This window comes from Mchenga conophoros, linkage group LG6, assembly GCF_057382185.1.
Source record: "Mchenga conophoros isolate Kocher_MC1m ecotype Shallow Benthic linkage group LG6, M_conophoros_male_GT1.1, whole genome shotgun sequence".
In the NCBI taxonomy this organism is placed as follows: domain Eukaryota; kingdom Metazoa; phylum Chordata; class Actinopteri; order Cichliformes; family Cichlidae; genus Mchenga; species Mchenga conophoros.
In genome coordinates this window covers 27534479-27553873 of record NC_140531.1, presented here as the reverse complement: position 1 = coordinate 27553873, position 19395 = coordinate 27534479, and the positions used below count along the sequence as shown (strand labels likewise).

Here is a 19395-nt window from a genome sequence, read left to right as displayed (position 1 = left end):
ATTTGTGTTTCAGGAGCGGGACCTCGCCTCCAAACACACCCCTTCCGGGTCATATATATATATCACCCACCCAGTTCTACAAGCTGTTTGTTCTCATGTTCGGGCTCCACCTTCCATCCCCTCTGCCAGGCCTGGGAGCTGCTGCCAGTCCCCATTGAGGCCTTCCCCAAACCCCAGCTCAATTCTTGATTAAGCCATTCGCCTTTATCTCTTAAAAAAAACGCTGCCCGCCTAAAATGAAGACGTGAGCCCAGCTAGTGAGTTGGTTTGTATTGATTCAATTCAATTCAATTCAATTTTATTTATATAGCGCCAAATCACAACAAAAGTCGCCTCAAGGCGCTTCATAGATACAGAGAAAAACCCAACAATCATATGACCCCCTATGAGCAAGCACTTTGGCGACAGTGGGAAGGAAAAACTCCCTTTTAACAGGAAGAAACCTCCGGCAGAACCAGGCTCAGGGAGGGGTGGCCATCTGCTGCGACCGGTTGGGGTGAGAGAAGGAAGACAGGATAAAGACATGCTGTGGAAGAGAGACAGAGGTTAATAACAGATATGATTCAATACAGAGAGGTCTATTAATACATAGTGAGTGAGAGAGGTGACTGGAAAGGAAAAACTCAATGCATCATGGGAATCCCCCGGCAGCCTACATCTATTGCAGCATAACAAAGGGAGGATTCAGGGTCACCTGGTCCAGCCCTAACTATATGCTTTAGAAAAAAGGAAAGTTTTAAGCCTAATCTTAAAAGTAGAGATAGTGTCTGTCTCCCGAATCCAAACTGGAAGCTGGTTCCACAGAAGAGGGGCCTGAAAACTGAAGGCTCTCCCTCCTATTCTACTTTTAAATACTCTAGGAACAACAAGTAGGCCTGCAGAGCGAGAGCGGAGCGCTCTAATAGGGTGATATGGTACTACAAGGTCATTAAGATAAGATGGGGCCTGATTATTTAAGACCTTGTATGTGAGGAGCAGGATTTTGAATTCAATTCTGGATTTAACAGGAAGCCAATGAAGGGAAGCCAAAACAGGAGAAATATGCTCTCTCTTTCTAGTCCCTGTCAGTACTCTTGCTGCAGCATTTTGGATTAGCTGAAGGCTTTTCAGTGAGTTTTTTGGACATCCTGATAATAATGAATTACAGTCGTCCAGCCTGGAAGTAATAAATGCATGAACTAGTTTTTCAGCGTCACTCTGAGACAGGATATTTCTAATTTTAGAGATGTTGCGCAAATGGAAGAACGCAGTCTTATATATTTGTTTAATATGTGCGTTGAAGGACATGTCCTGGTCAAAAATGACTCCAAGGTTCCTCACCGCGTTACTGGAGGCCAAGGTAATGCCATCCAGAGTAAGAATCTGATTAGATACCATATTTCTAAGATTTTCAGGGCCGAGTACAATAACCTCAGTTTTATCTGAATTAAGAAGCAGAAAGTTAGCGGCCATCCAGGTCTTTATGTCTTTAAGACATTCCTGCAGTTTAACTAATTGGTGTGTGTTATCTGGCTTCATGGACAGATAGAGCTGGGTGTCATCTGCATAGCAGTGAAAATGTATGCTATGTCTTCTAATGATACTGCCTAAGGGAAGCATGTATAATGTAAACAGAATTGGTCCTAGCACTGAACCCTGTGGAACTCCATAATTAACCTCAGTGTGTGAAGAGGACTCTCCATTTACATGCACGAATTGGAGTCTATTAGATAGATATGATACAAACCACTGCAGCGCAGTACCTGTAATACCTACAGCATGTTCTAATCGCTCTAATAGGATATTATGATCAACAGTATCGAACGCTGCACTGAGGTCTAGCAGGACAAGCACAGAGATGAGTCCACTGTCAGAGGCCATAAGAAGATCATTTGTAACCTTCACTAAAGCTGTTTCTGTGCTGTGATGAGCTCTGAAACCTGACTGAAACTCTTCAAATAAACCATTCCTCTGCAGATGATCTGTTAGCTGTTTGACAACTACTCTTTCAAGGATTTTTGATATGAAAGGAAGGTTGGAGATTGGCCTATAATTAGCTAAGACTGCTGGGTCTAGAGATGGCTTTTTGAGTAAAGGTTTAACTACAGCCAGCTTGAAGGCCTGTGGTACATAGCCGATTATTAGAGATAGGTTGATCATATTTAAGATTGAAGAATTAATTAATGGCAGGACTTCTTTGAGCAGTTTTGTAGGAATGGGGTCTAAAAGACACGTTGATGGTTTGGAGGAAGTAATTATTGAAGTTAACTCAGAAAGATCAATTGGAGATAAACAGTAATTTTGAGACAATGCGTTTCAGCTATTTTACAGTAACATGAAAGTAATGTAACGAGTAATGGAAATTAATTACTTTCTCCTGGGAGTAATTAAGTAAATTTTTTGAGTAATTATTGTAATTCTGTGTAACTGTATATATACAGGGAGTGCAGAATTATTGGGCAAATGAGTATTTTGTCCACTTCATCCTCTTCATGCATGTTGTCTTACTCCAAGCTGTATAGGCTTGAAAGCTGCCACTTGCCACCAGTTTGGCCATATTTCAGAGCTGCAACATCACTGGAGTGCCCAAAAGCACAGGGTGTGCAATACTCAGAGACATGGCCAAGGTAAGAAAGGCTGAAAGACGACCACCACTGAACAAGACACACAAGCTGAAACGTCAAGACTGGGCCAAGAAATATCTCAAGACTGGTTTTTCTAAGGTTTTATGGACTGATGAAATGAGAGTGAGTCTTGATGGGCCAGATGGATGGGCCCGTGGCTGGATTGGTAAAGGGCAGAGAGCTCCAGTCCGACTCAGACGCCAGCAAGGTGGAGGTGGAGTACTGGTTTGGGCTGGTATCATCAAAAATGAGCTTGTGGGGCCTTTTCGGGTTGAGGATGGAGTCAAGCTCAACTCCCAGTCCTACTGCCAGTTTCTGGAAGACACCTTCTTCAAGCAGTGGTACAGGAAGAAGTCTGCATCCTTCAAGAAAAACATGATTTTCATGCAGGACAATGCTCCATCACATGCGTCCAAGTACTCCACAGCGTGGCTGGCAAGAAAGGGTATAAAAGAAGAAAAACTAATGACATGGCCTCCTTGTTCACCTGATCTGAACCCCATTGAGAACCTGTGGTCCATCATCAAATGTGAGATTTACAAGGAGGGAAAACAGTACACCTCTCTGAACAGTGTCTGGGAGGCTGTGGTTGCTGCTGCACGCAATGTTGATGGTGAACAGATCAAAACACTGACAGAATCCATGGATGGCAGGCTTTTGAGTGTCCTTGCAAAGACAGGTGGCTATATTGGTCGCTGATTTGTTTTTGTTTTGTTTTTGAATGTCAGAAATGTATATTTGTGAATGTGGAGATGTTATATTGGTTTCACTGGTAAAAATGAATAATTGAAATGGGTATATATTTGTTTTTTGTTAAGTTGCCTAATAATTATGCACAGTAATAGTCACCTGCACACACAGATATCCCCCTAAAATAGCTAAAACTAAAAACAAACTAAAAACTACTTCCAAAAACATTCAGCTTTGATATTAATGAGTTTTTTGGGTTCATTGAGAACATGGTTGTTGTTCAATAATAAAATTATTCCTCAAAAATACAACTTGCCTAATAATTCTGCACTCCCTGTATGTATGTTTGGGCTCGCTAAAGTTGTTTGAGTTCATCCAAGCTGGTGAGAGACGGTGTCGGGGTTTCACAGGAGTTCTTCGACGAGGATTTCTTTGCTATTTAGAGGACTCCACTTCCTTTAACTTGAGAGGGGCTCGGTTTTGGGTTGGGACATTTCTCTTTGATCACCTGCTGGTAAATCGAGGGTTCAGGATGTTACTCTGCACGGTGGTGAGCTTCACGCTTACAGTCATCGAGAGAGGAAGGGTGGAGGAAAATCAAAAATCAGTGAAGGGTACAAACAGAGTTAACACACGCTCTTGATTTCCTGTGTTAAAATCAAAGTTTGTCAAATTTTCTCAAGACCACATCCTCAACCGAAACTCTTCAGAAAAGCTTAACCTGAGTCTGACCTGACCCTGGAAAAAAAAGACTGCATTTTATCACTAATATGAATGTAATAAACAAGCAAGAAGAGGAGGGTTTCAAAATATGCCTCACTGAACTTTAAGAAAACATGCTGATAACTGCATGCACATGAAACCTGTGTGGTTTTTGTGGTGAGCTGCCGAGCAGGCATGACCGTAACAAGCAGCTACTTATTACACTTCCACTGTGCACGTGCGTTCTTATGTATATTCAAAGCAGCACATTGTAATCAGAAATCCACTTTTTGCATACATCACCAAAAATCTAATGAGGAAAAGGAGAAGGAGAACTCCCACAGCTGATGACAAAGTGCACAGCAGAGAGGAGAAACTGGAACAACTATGCGACGCAAGGCCAGAACATCCTGCAAGATTCAGTTTCTCGGACACTGTGCTGCTGTCAGTTGCTTCAGCTCAATTTTAATAGTTAGTTAACCTAGTAAAAAAAATTTCAAATCCTACAAAACATTTCATTTATGAATGACAGATGATTTCTCATTCATTTGCGAACATTTCATTACATCAAGACAAATCATGAGTAACAGTTAATGGCTGCATATACTGTCATGACCTAAAAAATATTGTAGTTATTAGTTATTATAGACTATTCCATCACTTCTTTAACCCTTACTTGGCATCGCTGCTACTACTCCTCACTATCAGATACCATTCCCCATCTCCCAATTTATATCACCAGTCACTGCTGCTATCTCATTAAACTTACTCAGACATAAAATCTAAAAACATACGTAAAACTTGAATTTTATCTCTTTTTAATGTGTCTTAGTTCGATCGTGTTATTAGTTGACTGCACAGCCAAATAAGGTGAAATGGGAACATGATGCATAGCATGTGCTTCAGAGCCTCAGAGCACCGAGTCCAATCAATGAAAAGTCATCCAGTGATATTGATAGTGTTCGGAAAAGCTAGAAACTGTGGTGTGACCCACCTCGTACAGACATGCACAATGCTAGTCTCTCTATCGGGTTGACTGTGCAGGATCAGCTGGCAGCATCATTGTTACCTGTGAATCTCTCCTGGTGTGCCCTAACTAATCAGAAGGATTGGCCATAGAGACAGAAACAGAAACAGACTTCATCCTCCAAGCAACATCCTCTGGGGCGATCGTGGCTCAAGAGTTGGCAGTTCGTCTTGTAATCGGAAGGTTGCCGGTTCGAGCCCCGGCTCCGACAGTCTCGGTCGTTGTGTCCTTGGGCAAGACAGAGGGCCCGGTGGTGCCAGTGCCCAGCAGCCTCGCTTCTGTCAGTGCGCCCCAGCTACAATGTAGCTTGCCATCACCAGTGTGTGAATGTATGGGTGGATTACTGAATGTGTAAAGCGCTTTGGGGTCCTTAGGGACTAAGTAAAGCGCTATACAAGTACAGGCCATGCCATTACCATTTACTCTGTTAGGCCCTACACCCACTGCCCTACATAGTGGACCCTGCACGGATAATAAGCAGAAGGGGAGCAAGAAGTGGCTGATATTAAAAAATAAAAAAACATAACAGCAGAGTGCAAGATGCTAGGATGCAGGCATAGATGGAACGTCAAAACCAAGTGGCCAACAGTTATCTGCTGGATTGTTTCAGGGACAGCTTGCACGTAGCAGAGGGCTGCCGTGGTCAAGAAATGACCGCAATCACTCTTCAGCTTCACTAAACATTTAAACTAAAAGAAGAAATCAAATTGTTGTATTACTAGCCTGAGCTGCAAACAAAGTTAGTGCACGGGTAAAGCAAGTAATCAATCCTGGATATCTTTTACACCACCACAAAGCACTGATTAAGCTCTGGAGGAAATCCACTGATCTAAACTATCACAGTATAAATAGTAAATGCATCAGGACTCAGAAGTTAAACCAAGGGAAAATTAATTTGCCTTGTATTCAAACCTAAAGATGCAAATAAGAGGAAGCATGCACTAACATTACAAGCTAAGCTCTTTAAACATTAAAAAGTTACTAAAACCTAGAACATAACAAGAAGATCCCGAAGGAAACCCAGAAAGGTTCTTCAGTGTTCCTTCATGCTTTTGCTTGCAGGTTTGCTATTGAGACGATTATAGTAGCAGCCACAGTAGCGCTGACATTGAGTGCTTTTTCACATTCTTTATTTTATTTAGCCAGACCTAGGAAGCTGTCACATACATTATTCTGCAATAGCCCCATATTATACAGTACTGCAGCGATAGCATCTAATCAGTACTGTGTAGGATTGGGGCTGTTGCAGAGTAATGTATGTGATTGCTTCCTATCACATACATTCATTGTAGACTGCTGTACTAAACTTCACCATAATTTAATTTACAGTTAATTCCATCATATCACAGGCACCATCTTACTTTCTTTGGTGTCAAAAAACACAAGGGAAATCTTTTTTAAGGTTCTGATCAATGTACAAGAATTTCATTTGTATGTCTTTTGTTTATCAGCAACATTTTCATTTTCATTTTTCTTCTGAGAGTCATTGGAAATGTGTTACTTTAACATACTGCAGTAATACTTCAATTCAATTCAGTTTTATTTGTATAGTGCTATATCACAACAGTTACCTCAAGGCGCTTTATATTGTAAGGTAAAGACACTAGAATAATACAAAGAAAACAGAAAATCCTGACAACCATATGACCCCCTATGAGCAAAGAAACTTCCAGCAGAACCAGGCTCAGGGAAGGGTCCCTTCTGTTGCTACCGTTTGGGGGTGAGCGGAGGAAGACGGGACAAAGACATGCTGTACTTGTGATCACTACAATAGAAACTTTGATTCAGTTTGCTCACCGCTCATTTATAATAAAGTCTTTACAGAAATACCCAAATGCAAACATGTTTACAAACTGGCAATATGCACCAGATTCAAAACATATTATATATAATGGAAAGATTCTGCGTGCTAACTGGAGTCCAATTTGTTTGGACCAGATGAGTTGACAAGTTGTTGTAGTTTATGATGGTGTTGAGATGAGAGGCACTCTCTGGGTTTTGTAGTTTCAATTTCGATTTCTTCACTTCACTTCTGAACTTGGAGCACACCATTTCCTCCAGATGGAGGGGGGCTGCTGTTTGACTGGGAGACTTCATCTCCTTTTAGGTGTGAGGATGTCACTTCACATGGTGGCGCACTTTCCACTTTCATTGAAAGAAGAGGAAAACAGAGTTAACGCGCACTCTCGATTTCCCATATCGAAGTTTGTCTCAAGATGTCGTCCTCAACAGGAACTCTTACTTGACTCTGACGTGACTTACCTGGGAAAAAATACTGTATTTCAGCACTAATAAAAATTTACTAAACAAACAAGAAGAAGCGGATTTTCAAAGTGTTTCTGACTGAACTTTAAGACAAACATCCTCGTAACCGACTGAAACCACGTCATGAAACTAAGCTTTGTTTTTAATGTCTCCTGTCTTCGTCAGTGACAGGTATCTTCGTCATTAGACACTTGTACACAAACATGCAATGAAAGGTTCATAGCTGTTGTGAAACTGATGTAAAGCGTATGCTTCAGAGCCTGTAAGAGCCATGAAGAAGCCAGAGGTTGGCTGATGGTCACTAAGAGGATACCACAAAAGAGAAGGAAGACTGAAAATTTCCACTTCGAGCATGTTGTGCTTTATGGTTCCATGTGATAAGCCTTGAGAGCTGCTCTGAAAAGCAATAACGCTTTCAGTTATATATGTATGTTTGGTTTATATCATTTTACAATCATCACAGTTTTGCTTTCTTTAACTTTTTAAAACTAAAACAGGTTTCTATTTTATAAAAATTTCACCGCTGGTTATTGCTGTGGTGATCAAAAAAAGTTTGGACGGTTGTTCGTGTGTGTGAATTCTTACGACGCTACAGCCGGTGGGCTTCAAGGTATATTTTGAAATCATATTATAAGAAATGTTAGAAAATATCCACTAGCTCTTTAAGAAAGTGACTTCCTGTGGCTCAGCTCAGAAATTACCACAGCTGCACGTACAGTTCCCACTGAAAGTTGACACCAAAATATCGAAATACCGGCCTGAGCTGCACAAAGAAATTTACCAACCCACTTTGTGTGATGACAAAAGCCCGAAGGCATGCCAGGCACTGTAACACCACCGCAAAGCACTAATTGAAGCCTAGAAGGTAATCTACTGACATAAACTGCGAGTATACAGCAAATGGATCAGGACTTTGAACATTTGAGGCAAAGTGAAACTTCGTTGGGCCCACGTTCAAACCTCAAGACACGAACAAAAGGAAATGTGTAACTAACCAACATCACAAACGTTGAAAAACACTCATGTGTTGAACATAACTGCAAGAACTTAATGGAAGAGTTTCACCACCAATTGTTCGAAGAATGACTTTGTTGTGTAATCATTATTAAAATGGTTCTAAGTAGAAGTAGTAGGAGTAGAAGTAGCATACCCAGAAAGGTTCTTGAGGGGTTCTTCAGTGAATCACTTTGTGATATCAGGGGTTTGCTAGTAGCATTGACATTACAGTGGGGCAAAAAAGTATTTAGTCAGCCACCGATTGTGCAAGTTCCCCCACTTAAAATGATGACAGAGGTCAGTAATTTGCACCAGAGGTACACTTCAACTGTGAGAGACAGAATGTGAAAAAAAAAATCCATGAATCCACATGGTAGGATTCATGGATAGCACGAGCAAGACAAAACCACCCGACAATAAAAACCAGCACTATGGTAAAAAGCTGTTTACAGCTCATGATCACTTCTTGTTGTATTACTTCTTGTCAGTACTAGTCTTGTCAGTACTAGTCATTCTGAGAACAGCAGGCAGGAAGAGACCACAGAAATAAATAAGCAGTACACTGCACCGTTGGTGTCTGCAGACACAGTGGTTAACACTGTAGTCGTCCAGACTTTAAAGAACAAAATGTTAACTCAGTTTCACAAAGTTGGCTTTTAATCCAGAGCTGCTGCAGTTTGCTTTGTGTTGCTTTCCCTCTTTAATGCATTAGACAGAGATTACTGAGACATGTGACCACACTTCACTTCTATGAACCTGAGTGAAACCTAAGTTTCACTAAATATCTGTCTTCACCACCATTGGTCTTTATGCTCTTTGCTTTTCTGCGTCTGTTGCATCCAGCCAGAGACATGGCATACTTGTTGGAGTGCCTCTCTGGTAAGGGGGCCCCTTCTCACAAAAAAAAATCCCTTCAGGTGATGAGGAAGAGCGCCATTCAGACCCACAGAAAAAGAAGAACGGTGTGTTTTAATGCTACGGTTCAAAAGGACACATGAGGTACAGATTATCTGATGAACCCCTCCACCTGGCTGTCCTTTCAGCCTTTTTGTGCGGCATGTCTCTTTGCAGATGTCCATGAGGTGGTGTGGCTTGTTTTCAGTGACAGTGACACTGGTCACAGCTGGGTCACAGCTGCTCTATCAAAGCCCTCAGAGCTTGATTGAATTTTAGCTGTTTCTTTGCATAGTTAATTTGAGTTGTGCACCTGCAATTGTGGTGTGTGTTGACCCCTGGGCAGGTGTGAGATATTATCAGTTTTGGTCTGTGTGGAGTTTCTCCCTCTCTGCAAGTATAGTAACATAGTCAGTTCATGGGGGGTTTGTTGTGTGCTTGCTTTGGGCCTAATTGGGTTACTGAGTTGAATATTTAAACAGCCAACTGCTAAGCTTCTTAAAGTAGATAAGTAAAGGGAGGATTCCACTTTAGTTGAGGTACGTGTTTGTCTCTTTGCACTAAATGACCTGAGGCCATGCTGGGTTTCCCCCCCTTCCTGGGCCTCATGGCAGCGATAGAGGAATTTGTTGCGGTGCCATGTGAACGCTTTCTGGAAGGGGAACTAGTCAGACATCAACACTGCCAATTGTGGTTTCACCAGGAAACTTGACTAAGAGCTAATTTAGTTGTTAATATTGTATGAAAAGGAAAAAGAAAAGTTGAAGCAAAGCATAGACATGGAATAAAGAATGCTGAATATGGAGATGCCACGAAGGAAGAAATGAGGAAAACCTCAGATGACTCAGTATACTGAAAGGAGGATACTAGTGATCCACTGTGGAGACCCCCTAAAGGGTGATGGATGGACTCAACAAAAACAAGATGACAAATGAAATGAAACGTGTGCAGAAAAAACCTCCGCACGCACATCACGACAAACCAGCTTTGAATTTCAAGATGGATTTTATTGCAGCAGGTCAATAAAATATTACAAAGGATGCACATAGCCAGAAAAATATTTACGCCAAACCAGAAAGTGAACTGACCCCCACCAGCCAAGTTCAGGCACAAATGTCCAACTGCAACATTTTCTTCTGTGTGTTAACTGGAGTTGCGAGTGTCGCTCTAGGTTTTGATGCTGTTGAGAGCTGCTCTTGGAGTTTCATAGTGGTTCTCTGACGAGGATCTCTTCGCTGGGCTGTCTCTGTACTCGGAGCACCCTATGTCCTTCAGACGGAGAGGGGTCTCTTTTTGACTGGGAGACTTCATCTCCTCGTAGATAGGGGCCGGACTATGTGACTTCGCATTGTGGCGTGCTTTGCCCTGACAATCATTGAGCGAGGAAGAGAAGTAAAATAAAGACTTAACACACATTCTCAATTTCCTGTGTCAAAATCAAAGTTTGTCATTTTCTCTCAAGGCGACATCCTTAGTGGGAACTCTTAACCTGACCCTTTCTTGGAAAAAATAAAGGCCAATTTAAGCACATAATGTAAGTAAATGATACAAATTTGTTAAACTAAGAAGAAGAAGAGGGTTTTTGAAAGTGTTCTTCACTGAACTTTAAGACAAACATGTTGATAACTGGCTGCACAAAGTTGTGAAACCAGCGCGGTTTCTGTGGTGAGCTGCAGATCAGCCGTGATCTTAACAAACAGGTGCTGCTTGTGCTAATGCTTCAGTTAGATTTCACTCTCTTGCCCCTGTGTACGAGCATACTCAAGGTAGCACATCACAATCAAAAAAAGACACTCACTTTACATAACACACATCCAGTGAGGAGCAGGAGGAGGAGGAGAACGCCCACAGCTGATGACAAAACGTACAGCAGAGAGGAGTAACTGGAGCAACCGCACCAATGACCACCTGAGGAGAAGCAGAAAGAGGAAGGCGTGTTTAAAATGTGAAACTCCATACCATTCCCCTTTCTTCAACATAGACACACAATCAGAATCAGAAGTCACTTCCTTCTTAGTTTTAAGCTGCAGTTTGAATAATATACCTCAAAAGGATATCAGATAGTGTGGAAACTTCTGCAAACTTTAGGATAAACAGCTCCAAAAAAAAAAAAAATCCCCTAAATGTTCATAAATAGGCAAATGTTATCAAACATCTGATAAGATTTGGTTTGCACATTAAAAGCAGGAGATATGCTAAGCAGCACAATGACCTTTAAAGCCTTAAAAACAAAGTGTACACATCCCTAAACCTGCTGAAGATTACAGGATATCTGTTTACAGAGGGGGAAATGTAGAACATCATGACACAAATGATTACAACTTTAAAATAAGACTTCATTAGAATAAAAAACAAAAAGCTTTCAGTTGTTTCCAAATTGAAGATAAGCTTAAAGGATATAGTTCACACTACATTCAGAAACAACCCCTCAATACCAGATACCATCAAAGGAAATGAGTCAGAAATATTCCTGTTCTCATCACTAGCGCTATCAGATTGATTTGGTTAGCACCTTATTAAACTTATCTCACATGCACAATATATTAATTTCTGCTATTGTCTTTGTGTTATCAGTTTTTCACATGCCTACAGAGAAAGAAAAGGGCAAAAGACATTGGAACATTGTTGATGTGAAACTAATACAGACCATAAGCTTTGCTGGCTGTAAAAGCCCCACAGCAACACAGTGTTATTGATTACATCATCAGTGGCAGCTTTGTTAGTAAAAGCTAGAAATTTTCACAATTAGTATGGAAAGAAGTTTCATCTTGAACAGCAAATACCAGTCAGCTGAAGTCACCTGGTGAGAAATTCTCACTGTGATGTGACCCACCTTGTACAGAAATAAAGAATACACGTCTCCCTAGGCTGGTACTGCTATCGGGTTGACCGTGCAGAAGCAGCTGGCAGCTGTACAAAGCACTGTCTTCTGGCTGCAGCTGCTGCAGGGTGAGGTTGTAGGTGATGCCGCCGGGGCCGGGCGCAGAGGACAACTGGACCCTGTCAACAGGGAACTGAGAGGAGGAGGAAGAACGGCTGCCGCTGTGGTGCTGCTTTGAGTTGTACAGCAGCTCTACAGGTCCCCGACCCTTCTGCCTCTTTAGAATCACCCCCTCCACGGCCAAGCCTTCCCCACGTTGGGGGAGGCAGGGGAGTACCGCCGAACCCCCAGCACATCTCTCTATCACGTACTCTGGATAAGTGTCCACTGACTCAGGGACATCTCCAAAAGGAAAGGGAATAAAAACGATATAATGGATATGGGTGCCACTAGTAAGGATCAAGTTCCAAATCTGATTTTATTATGTGCATGAGTCTGGCATGATATGTTAAGGAGGAAATGTGCCATACTTAGGAAAAAAACAAACAACCAGAACTGCTCTGTTAAACTTTTAAGATGTTTGAGGCACTGCTGAGACGCTATGTTACGCTTTTTACATCCCCAAAGAAAAAAAGCTTCATCGTAGCACTGTAATATGGTTTGGAAAGTGTAAGTGTAGTTTAATGCTAAACCTAAAATAAATCAAAAAGTACACTCACCAGCACCAACAAGGAGGAAGAATTCCGTCTTTGATGGTATCTTTTCATCTGCAGAGGAAAGATTTTCCACGATAAACTCGCAGTAGTAGCGGTCTGTGTCGCTGGCGTTCAGCTGAGAGATGGTGATATTCAGAGAATAAAGGCTCGGGTCTCCACTGACGCTAATGCGGCTTTTGTCAGCAGAATTGTCAACTGTAAAGTCTTCCTTGGTGTACTTGAACAGCACTTCTTTATGATTCAGCCAGGTGCGTTTCAGGTAGACTCCCAAGGGCGATGGGTCCCTGTGTTCAATCTCACAGGGAAGAACGACAGATTCACCCTCATGCCGCTTCAAGAAGCGAATCTCACTGTGAGCTTTAGATGAAATTAAAATGACAAAAAAAAGAAGCACATCACAAACAGAGAAGAACTAAACATAATTTATTTTTAGCCCAAATTTTCATAAAACTGGGGTATGCAAAATGTAAATACCAGCAATGAAGGTGTATGTGTTTGTATACGTATACAGACAGTATGCACCTAAACAAATGTTTCTAGCGAACGATAAGCTCTTTAATGCGCCGCTCTGTTGTACTACATGCAAAATGTGGTTTGGCATTTATTGAAATAAGGAAGATATTCACTGAAAAGGATGTTATTCTCAAACCAAACGGCATTATGTGACAGATTTTCAGGTTACCAGTTCCACCAACTGGCACTCTACGCCAAGATCACAAAGTGGTGAACCACTTCCCATCTTTACTTTTGAAAGAGTGCCTCTGACTCATGATAGTATTGTATAACATAATAAGGCTTTAGCTGTTACATATTAAAAATTCAAAAGATCTCTCTACATTTTTTTCCGTTAAATGTATTGTTCAAATGATTTGCAAACCATTCTAGTTGCTTTTTAATTTCCATTTTAGATAAGCATGTTTTAAAGTGTTGGAAAAATAAAGATAATTTTCACGTATTTTTTAAAACATTTCACAGATAATTACTGCAGTGGGGGGGCAACAAATATATTAAATATGAAGAGTATTGTTCAGCAGAATGTAAAACAAATTGTATGTTTGAAGTCTAGATTACAATCTATCATTGTAATAGACATTAGACTTGCCTAGTGACTATATTTCAATTTCACACTATAACAAAAGGCAAAAAGGTTCAATAAATGTGACCAGACTATTTTCACAGATTTCCAGTGCGCTCTTTTTTGCTTCTATCATTTTATCCACCAGCACTCCAAGTGACTTCAGATTCCTTCGCACAGAAATTACCCAAACCACTGTGCCGCATGCACAATTCACATTGAAAGAAAAACCAGTGATCAAACCACCACCAGCCACCAGCCTGAGGAACACAACCAAACTTACCAAACCCAATCTGCGTGATGACTACAGCCCACAAAAAAGCAAGGTATTGGATCCAAATCATCTTTTACATCACACACTTAAGATCTTGTGGGAAGCCACTGATGGAAACCATAACAGCAGAGATGCAAGTGTAAAAAACTGAATTTGAAGTGTGTCTTACAGTAAATGAAACCAAGAGGAACTCCATTAGCTCCACCTTCAAACCTCAAGACATTCACAAGAGGAAGCGCGAACAAATGAACATCACGACTGTTGGATCAGCTCCTCCTACAGCCATGAATTAAAGCATTTAACACCTCAGCTGAAACAGTTTAGGATCATATTGAGTATTTGCTGAGCACTGGCTCTAAAGAAAGAAGCAGCATGTGCTCTCTTTTGTCTTAACTTCAATTAACTTCAATAGCAGAGCTTTATTTGCATTAATTGGGTTTCACATGTTTCGGAAAAAAACTTTCCTCACATAGTATTTCTGTATGTCCCAGAGGAAATGATGCTGAAGACTCGTCCGTGAACAGGATGTGTCTGCTTTTTGATGATAATTTGCATCATTGGAGAGAGACTAGAAAATAGGTCCAGTGACTGAAGGGAGCTAAAAAGATATTTTATTACTGAAAAATTAATCAAGAAACTCAAGAAAGTACTCTGAAAACATTCAGATCTCAAGTTTTTACTGAAGAATGTAACAGCTTCAGTACATGTTAAATAAACTTGGTCTCAGCTATAAGACAATTGGATCATTCTTCAATATTAGCGATTCACCTTCTATCTACAGACAAAACTACCGAGTATTTCGTTAATCTAGATAAGAATCCTCATTGTTTCTGACTTATGGGGAATTCCAGTTATCAAAACATTCATCATGCTATTGTTCACATTCCAATTAGCAGATATAAGAAAAACAGAACAAATAGGACAGCAGTGTAATGTCATTTGAATGCATCAACAACTGAAGCATGGTAGAAAAAAGTGCATTTCGTGCAACCTCGACCTGCACAAACTAATTTCGTGCTCTAGATTTGTATCAGGAAAACCACAATTAGGTGTCAGAGGTGGCTTTATAGCATTTTTCTGAATAATGAGTCACAGTTTGAGAACTCGCTTTATTTTTGAACTGTTATCTTTACTTCAGTGGCTGAATGTGGATGCATTCAAATAAAAATCTATTAAGTAAATCTTAAGTAAGTAATACTTACTTAAGCAATTAAGTAAGTCTTACTTACTTAAGATTTACTTAATAGAATTTTATATGAAGACTTACTTAAGTAATTAAGTAAGTCTTCATAAATGAAGACAGAAAACTAAACAGCAGTGACGTTTGTAGGGTTACTGAAGTTGGGCTAGCTGGTATATAATGATGTGCTACGTGACCGCTAGCGACACAGCTATGTTAGCATAATATAAACAAGCTAACTTTCTTTCCACTTGATAAAAGTTAACGTGAGTGCTCTCGGTGGTCAGAAACAAATGTAATCGCATGGCAGGATGCTGTAAAAGGACCAAACTTCAGCCAGGAGAACAACTGAGATAATCCATCCACAATACGAGGTTAGTCATTCATATACTGCTGCATGGGCTGGGCTGTAGTTACATTGTAAGGTTTTAAAAACTGAGCTTAAATAAATGATTAGCGGTAATAAAAGCCGAGAGAGGTCAACGGTGATCACTGACTTTTTTTAGGAGCTTTTTGAGATTAAATAGAAGAAAATACAAAACATTAAACATGTTAACAACACAAAAGCCATATTAAACGCAGACTACTTTAGACCCGGAAGTAGAATTCGTCACGTCATCACTTGATAATCGGTTTGCATGTCCACCATGACCAAAACCGGAAGTGACGTCATTTCGCGGAAATGTAGTTTTTTACCATCAGGACCTTACGAGTCTATACTTGTGTTTTTAAAAGTTATGTTTGACTTTATGACTTTCTGTGTCGTTTCTGGAATGCTTAGGATTCATATTGCACTACTGGAAATAGTTTATTTTGATGCATATGCTGTTTTTTTTTTGCAAATTTGCATTATAATACATATTTTTGTTTTTCCTGCAGTATATAAAAATTGATGTATTTCAAAAATAAAACTATGAAGACACTTAAAATAAATTTCCTGTGGTGGGAAACTATTTTGTGCAACTTTTTTGTATTTACAGATAAACCTCTTAAATTTCTCTAACTAGAAATATATGTTAAAAACACAAAAACGATTTTAAATTTTTTTGTAACTTTTTTGCAATTTATGTAATTACTATACACTTAATGCATACATATCATTAAAATTTGGGCTATAATGGTTTTATTGATGTATATCAACTTGAAATGCTCCCAAAAATGGCACTACAACATGTAAAAATATAAGCTCTGGCGAACTTGGTTCTATGGTAGGTCTTAAAGGGTTAATACTGTATTGTACACCAACTACTCGATGGCAGGTGAAACAAATACCTTGATGAACTTTTGCACCTATGTGCAATAATGTGCAATAACATGTTTTACTTTAGGAGCCTTTTCAAAACATTCAAGGTCATGTGACACAGAAGAGTTAAAAACGGTAAGAACAAAAGTACCTGACAAGTCAAAACAAATTTGCATGTAAATTAACTCTGAACAGAGGATTCATGTGACAGGTGAGGAGCGGAAACAATACAATATTTAACCGGAAGCCAACAGAACTGCTGAAGGACTAGTGTGACGTGACTAACGGAAGGACTTGAAGTAACTTATTACACTAACAGAAATTAGATTCCACTGAAAGTCAAGGTTTTCACTGTTTCACAATTATTTGTATGTTAATCAGCAGTAAATCACAATTCTGACCTTAACTTGGGTTAACATGCATTTAGTGATCATGAAGTTGGGGTTAAAATCTGACTAATACTCTGTGACGGAGCAGTGACTCGTAGAGGGGCAGATAGTTTCTGAATGCCTACAAGCATGAACACGTGGATGTTATAAACCAGAATGTATTTTTTTTTTTAGACCCGTTAAAGAAAACAAGTGTCAACAGAAAATTTCAATTATTTTTATTAAATTGACATGTATTATTTCTGTACTTTATATGACAGCTTATATTTATTTTACTATCTGGAGAGAGAAATAAAGCATCTGATACAGAAAACCATTATGACATGAATAAGAAGCACATGTTAGACAGACTCATAGCTAAGCACATCTGAAATCCAATAGCTTGGTCTAAACATGAGCCTGATGCTAACCCCCCCCCCCCCCCTCAAAAAAACAAAAAAAAGAAAACAAAAAAAAAAAAAAACACCCAAAAAGCTGGGAAAAAAACAAAAAACAAAACAAAACCAAAAAACACCTAACCAGTATCAATACTTTCACTTTACGTATTACAGACATTAGCTCTTATGTCAGAATTTAAGAGTTAGTTCACCCAAGTTTAAAACAACCTTCCTACTCAGCTCTCACCTGTGGTGTCCTGTTTTGCTTCTTTTTGGTTCAGATATTCTCGATACAATTTTATGTTCAGGAAAAAATGTGATATTGTTTTGGAGAATGTGTAAGACAGCAAGGTGAAGAAAAAAAAAATTCAAGTTTAGCCTAAATTTTACTGCTATATAAGACTAATCCTGAAATCATGGTGTTTTTCCCAAAAACACTTCAGGGGAAATTCATATTATCATTTTACTTATTACAAGGAACAAAAACAGTGATGATTCTTGAGACTGAAGGGAACTTCCCAGAGAACAATCACGTTGGTGTGAAACATTTGACAGAAATTCTTTAATGTCAATGTGCAAAGTTAGTAAGATGCTGGAATTTACCTAGCAAGCACAAAAACTAAGAGCAATCAGGTTAGACACCACTTGCGAAATCAGGGTGAACTGACCCTTTGACAGAAGCCCCGGTGACACTGGCGGCCCATCCCACGACTACTTACCATGTTTGTAATTTTCAAACTCAGACAGGACAAGAGAGACAAACTCAGTGCACATTTCAATGTCACTTCAGGCATAGCTCTTCTGACATCACACTAATGAGCCACAACCTTGAAACCACTCACAGATGAAGTGACACTAATCATCTTAAAATCTGCTGCTGGGAGACGTGTAGTCCAAGTGTTCATGTGCTGTGGCTGATTGGTGTGAAATTTAATAATACAAGGCCTAACATCCACATGTAGAGGATGGAGCCACACTAGAACATCATCAGGTACTTACTGAGTTTTAACTGACCTGTCATGCCAGCTGATTGGGTTTTAAGGCTGAAAAGCTGATATGGATGGGCTACAGACAAAAACAAATACAAAGCAGTAAGTGATATGGGCAGAGGAAACACTGTGCCACATCAAATACCTACAAGCACTTCTTTTTAAAAAAACTGCTATTTTTTGTTTTTAATCCATATATGCACTACACTCAGATTTGCACACCTGTGGTGTCTGTTCTTTCACGGATTGCTTTATAGACAGCAATCTGTAACAGGATAACCCCAGATGTCCGACAACTATGATACGTCTAGGATTTAAAACAAAACCACGCAGCAACACAGGCCAGCACTGTGGTAAAGACCAGCCAAACAAAGTGCTTTGGAAAATAATAATAGGCATTGATTTACTGTCATTTTAGAAATATAATGTTAAGGGGTTAGCAGTGGTCACAAGAAGACCCTCAGGTGTCTGTTCTTGCATTTTATTTTTCCTATAGAAATGACAGTGCTAGTTACTCTTTAAATTAAAAAAAAACTGCAGGGAGAAAGAGACTGCAGAAATAAGCACTACGCTGCAGACAGTGATTAACACTATAATGAAGTCTAAAGTAAATAGCAAAGACCTCACCTTAAAAAACAAATATGTTAAACTCAGCTGCTGCTGTTGGCTTTGTTTTGCTTTCCCTCTTCAATGCATAATAGAGAGATGACCACGACAGACACCAACATTATTAAAGCAGTCAACCGTGTGTGTGTGTGTGTGTGTAGGAGTTAATGGGTCAGAAATGAAACTTAGCTTTTCCTTCATTGCAGACTGGGTGTACTGCAACTGTATTGCTTAATTTGCAGTTAATTCCATCATATCACAGGTACCATGCAGTATTTTGGAACATAAAGTTAGCCAACATCTCAGTTTTTGGCTGGAAGTACACAAACTCAAAGCATGTAAAATCTTTATTAGGCTACTGAATTTATGTAAAGAATTTTTTTTTTAATTTATTTTTCATAATCAGTCTATTATTAAGGCAATGATTGATGCACTCAACAAAAAACAGATGATGGCAAACTTGGTCTTTGTCTACCTGATAAGATTCTGCCATTAAACAAATCCCTAAGCTGTGCAGAAAAACAAAAGACATCAGTACAAACCTTCAT

The 19395-nt window shown here is 39.7% G+C and overlaps 1 protein-coding gene across 3 annotated transcripts; it reads right to left on the bottom strand.

The window, feature by feature from the left end:
- Positions 1–10169: 10169 nt before the first annotated feature.
- LOC146572798 (uncharacterized) lies at positions 10170–19296 on the bottom strand. Of its 3 annotated transcripts, none has more exons than XM_085277208.1 (5): positions 18252–19296; positions 12718–13071; positions 12011–12400; positions 10976–11085; positions 10170–10542 (listed from the first exon to the last, which is right to left on the bottom strand). In XM_085277208.1, the coding sequence occupies exons 1-5, from the start codon at positions 18271–18273 to the stop codon at positions 10345–10347; spliced, it is 1074 nt and encodes a 357-aa protein (XP_085133334.1). In that variant the 5' UTR covers positions 18274–19296; the 3' UTR covers positions 10170–10344. The 3 variants fall into 3 exon arrangements, with proteins under 3 accessions (XP_085133334.1, XP_085133336.1, XP_085133333.1); XM_085277210.1 differs by having other exon boundaries at positions 18267–19296; XM_085277207.1 differs by lacking the exon at positions 18252–19296 and adding an exon at positions 14073–15303.
- Between the last annotated feature and the right edge of the window lie 99 nt (positions 19297–19395).